At 36.5% G+C, this 4,993-nt stretch overlaps 1 protein-coding gene across 1 annotated transcript; it reads left to right on the forward strand.

Moving 5' to 3' along the window:
* Nucleotides 1–1,668: 1,668 nt before the first annotated feature.
* On the forward strand, nt 1,669–3,465 carry LOC148094783 (uncharacterized). Its single transcript, XM_087837151.1, has 4 exons — nt 1,669–1,802; nt 1,969–2,145; nt 2,779–2,871; nt 3,141–3,465. Exons 1-4 carry the CDS (start codon nt 1,716–1,718, stop codon nt 3,438–3,440), a joined length of 657 nt encoding a protein of 218 aa, XP_087693277.1. The 5' UTR covers nt 1,669–1,715; the 3' UTR covers nt 3,441–3,465.
* The last annotated feature ends 1,528 nt before the right edge of the window (nt 3,466–4,993 follow it).

The raw sequence follows: 4,993 nt of genomic DNA on the forward strand, positions 1-4,993 counted from the left end.
CAGAGATACCAAGAACTTTTTCCAAACAACAGTCTTCTGTTAACATCATTATTTGGAGCACTACCCTGCTCTGCATTTTGGGCCTCTTGTCCACAAGTCGACAATGAGATTTGAGGCGAAACATAGTTTTTTTTAAACAAATTGCTCGCCATACAAACTGTTTTAAGAACATACCTGTTACACTTGCCAAAAAACATCAGCTCATGATTGCCTCTGACTTGCACTCTTCTGACCATAAGACACCTTTAATGGTAAATGTTGGCTCATCAGTACCAATTGATGTTCTGAAAAGTGATATCGCAGTAGCTATAAAGCAAAGATTACCAGATGAAACTGATGTCCATATTACAAAAAGCGTGTCATACAATGGCATGAACTACAGCACAGGAATGATAGTTGTTCATGGGCAATTATTTGGTTTGCCAGAGTTTGCAGAAATTCTGCAGATTTTTATTTTGCATGGCAGAATATACTTTTTTGTAAAAAAAAAAAGTTCTCTGCTTGGTATCAAGAGCACTTCAGAGCCTTTGAACTTGACATGTCACATGCGAGAGAGGTGTCTCTGACTGAGCATGGGGAACTACTCGATGACTACCCGTTAGCTGCCTATTCAGTGGGAGGCCTGTGTCTGGTTACTCTGAAGAGACACACTAACTTGCAGGGTAAACAGGAGTGATGTTTGTAAGTATTTCCCCCGTATCACCTGGCACAGTAAATAATAATTCATACTTTGCAGGCCAATTGCTACTTAATTTATTGAGAGTAGATTTTTTAAGCATTTTATGCAAGAATTGTCATTAATTATAAGAATGCAAGACAAATCTGGAAAATGCACTATTTACTTTTCCTTCTCCAGTAAAAAAAATCCTAGAGGCCAAGGTGACATCATCAAATTATCGTTGACTTTAGAATTTTTTACACACACTCGCACAATAGTCAATGAGTACATCTTTATTTATTTTTTAAATATTTGATATTTGTCCAGGTCAACATGATGGCCCAGCCCATAAGACTGAGGATCATTCTCGGAGAAGATGATGCCAGGAAACTAATTTTACCAGCTGGGATATCAGACTCCGTTGGGGAATTGTGTCAGGAAATAAAGACAAATTTTGGAGTGCAACAGGATTTTCGTCTTCAATATCAAGATGTAGTTTATATCGTTTCATTGTCAGGTTCATCACCGTCTACAAGACTGTCAGTGTGGCCAAGTGTCTTCACAGTCCCTCGTTTCAGCTATGAGGCTGAACTGCAACTTGAAAAGGCCAATGCTGAGTTCATTGCTGGTGGAACTCATTTGACCCCCTCACCAAAACTGAAATCCCACCTTTTAGAAAGGCTGGCTGAAGAAATAATAAAATTTAAAGTCTATCCAACTGACAATGACCTGAATGAAGTTGCAGAAGCCCTTGTCAAACAGCATCCTTGTCTGAGGGAGCAGGGGTTCTTCAATGGCTGTTATGGTTGGAAAATTAGTATAAGTATAAAATGGCCAATGTCCGGACCAAACTGAGAGGCCTGGGCTGTGCTGAGGTGTTGGTAAATTCACTAAAGAACAAGGCCCAAGACAAAAGTCAGGCAGCATTGAATGTGAAAAAGCCTAGAAGAGCAGAAGTCAATTACTGGAGAAAGGAGAAACCACTGACAGCATGGAAAAAGAGAGAATTGCACTGCTTTCAGAGGTTCAGAAGAGAAACAATGACGATATAGTGACAATGAAAATGCAGAAGACTTTTTCGTACAGGAGGCAAGAAGTTATTCAAGGACAGCCCTTCATTGCAGATTTTAAAAGCAGATGGCCAGCTCTGTTCACCGAGAAAGAGTTGCATGTCCTATATGTATAGCTTTATGTCGCAAGAGTGTGTTTATGGTTGACCAGTTATTTCTTTCTTCACTAATATTGTGATAAAACAGTGATAAAACAGCTAATAATTCCTGGTATGTCCTTCCTCTGGTGCATATTGTAAGTGCATTGTTCATGTTTTTCACATTGACAAGGAATTCCTGCGCATATCGACAGTACCGCTGCTATCTAGATTCTTTTATGAGCTAGACTTGTACACTCCTCGCATGATGGAGCTCTTTCAAGGCAAAGGTGGAGTGGCTGGCAGAAAAATCAGACACATCATGGTGGCCATCTCCAAGGTGGGTTAGATCTGTGCTTAAGAACTTTTTATGCCCATAACCTGGCAATTTTATGAGCGAAGATATCTATACATATGGTAGGCAAAAGTCATAAGAGGTTTTTATATTGTTATACAAATTATATAAGCATCAGTCTTATATTAATAAGTAATTGATAAAATCCTATGGTTAATTTTGATCAAAATGAAAAAAAAAAACAGTGTTTAGTTGCCTCATTTTGTGTCTGATTTGGTTTAGACAGATGTTTCGAGGTGGCTGTTGCTCAGGTGGTAGAGCAGGTCAGCTACTAACCAGAAGGTTGGTGGTTTGGTGCCAAGCTCCTCCAGTCTGCATGCCAAAAATCCTTAGGCAAGATACTAACCCCATCTTGCTCTCCGATGCATCCATCGGAGTGTGAATGTGTATGAATGTTAGACAGTAAGCACTAAACAGTTTAGAAAAAGTGCTTGTGTGAATGGGTGAAGGAATTGTTGTATAAAGTGCTTTGAGTGCTCAGAGTAGAAAAATGCTTTATAAGAACCAGTCCATTTACCATATGTACTTGCCTTTTGGACTCTTCCAAGCTAAGTATTCCTTTTTCAAACTGCTGCCTAAAAGCTAAATATTGTCATTATGGATTCCCTTTTTTCTTAGGATGACACAATACATACAAGACGAGCATGCATCCTGAAGTCCTTGTGTGTCTACCTGAACGAAGACCATGAGAAACTTGTGAAGGAATATACGGTCAGTTACATTCACAACATGTTCTGTGTTATGTAATTTGCTGCAGGAGTTATGGGTAATTTCGATATATGAAATGGTAAAATGTGACACCCCGTGTGAATAACAGATATTGCAATTGGTCCTTGTTTTGTTTCATGTCAAATTTCTGAGGTGTGAAACCAGAGACATAGAATTTAGTAAATATATCAGCATATTCACGCTGATTGCTGAATTACTTTTTTTTTCATATCTAGACTCAAACAAATGTATTATTATATTTTACGTCACAGAACACTGAGGCCATGGAACAAACTGTGATGGGAGTGTATGTCATACAGCAGGAGGGTGCGGAGCCTGGAGATAACCCAGAGAACATCGGTGTCCTGATTGAAGGCGTGGAGGTTCTCACTGGTTTGAGGAGCATTGCAATTGCTTGTGCTCTGTTATTTGGACTGATATACTGTCTGAACCTAAGCTACTCACCGGAGCTCAAATGCACTTTTGAAGTCTTGCAAAAGATTATCATGAAGCTAGATGGGCAGAGGTTGTCATCCAAGGCACAGTTCCTAAAAAACAAGCTAATGGGGTGAATGAGCTTGAAACAGACTCAGGCAAGGCAGATATTTTTTTTTCAAGATTTTTCCAATGCAAATATGTGTTTACCTTTTTAAAGTTTAAAATTGTAAGTTATAACATGTTCATATAAACTATGTGGTTTGCTCATTGGCTATTAGACAAAGATTGTTGGTTCATAACTTAAAGTCTTATACACTTGAAGTGTAAACACTGATTTTTGCCAGATGGGCAATTGTTACAAAGGCAAATGCACACTGGTTTTCACAAACTGTTTGAGTGGAGCAGTTATACTCAAAATTTAATGTTTTCTCCACACGTTAAATAGCATAAAGTCACTATTAATGGATACAGCCTGATTAAATGGAGGACTAATGTATGCAAGCAACATAGTAATGTTGTAATGTTATAGTAATGTTGAATGTTATGTCTGAGCTTTAAATTGTGTTAAAATTCATATTGTTGTTTGCAATGCATATTTTACTACATTTTACGAAATTTGCTTTGGGGATAATATTTTTTGTCTGCAAACTATTCAGCAGACTTTTATTTTATTTTATTGTATTTTTCTTTCAGTCAGCATGTCTTGATCTGGAAGTTCTGTGGTCTTAGTATGAGATGGTTGAAGGGGAGAAAGCTAGGCTGAACTGGGATCCTGCCAACTGTTTTAAGAATGTTCAAGCAAAATAAAAGAGATGGTTTTGCAAGTTATCATTTATGTATGTTTCATTAATTTAATTAAAAGTAATGTTTACATAAGCAATACAAAAACTAACTGAAACATGATTGGTGTAAGTACTACAGACATAAATTACATTTGTTCATTCAACAAGATTAACATTGGTGTAACAAACAAATATTTTACTAGTTCATGTAACAAGACTGACTTTTGATGTGCCAAAGTGTTAATGTTTAAATTATGTTACACTTACAAACATATATCGTCTTGAAACAACACAATCAAGATGGATTAATATAACATGATTTGTTTAGATGGAATATAAGTGGCAAGATAAAATGAAGTTCATCCAATGAATTATTTTTTTGAGTGCAGAGACATTACCAAATGGTTCAAGTGTAGCATCAAGTGATAAAGAGGACAATGAGTTTGTAGATTACCAATGTCTTGAACATAAAATAGCTCAACTTTTTTTATGCATGCAAACATTGTTACATGTTTCTAAAAGTGCTTTGCAGAGAATTATTGAGGAAATTAGTGACATGTTTTTATTTTGATTTCAAAGAATCAAAGAAGTGTTTGCTGATCAGAACATTGAGGCAGATGATGATGTAATTAAAAATATAAATGATGCACTTTTCAAAACCAACCCATTAATTCAACAGAACCAAAAGGTGCATTATCTACTGATTACAAGAGAAATATTTATTTCAAGAATAATTTTCATGTAATTGAGCCTACAGAGTACACCTACAAAGCGAGAACCTGAAATACATTTGTTTATGTCTCAGTAAACCAGGTGTTGGAGAACTTATTAAAAGAGAAAAGTTTCTTTGAAAAGTTAGCATTTGATAAAGAAATTAGTGAAGATTATTACAGATCATTTAGAGA

Source organism: Neolamprologus brichardi, unplaced genomic scaffold, assembly GCF_056152115.1.
Source record: "Neolamprologus brichardi isolate AB-2024 unplaced genomic scaffold, ASM5615211v1 NODE_ptg000008l+_length_2720982_cov_1, whole genome shotgun sequence".
Lineage (NCBI taxonomy): Eukaryota > Metazoa > Chordata > Actinopteri > Cichliformes > Cichlidae > Neolamprologus > Neolamprologus brichardi.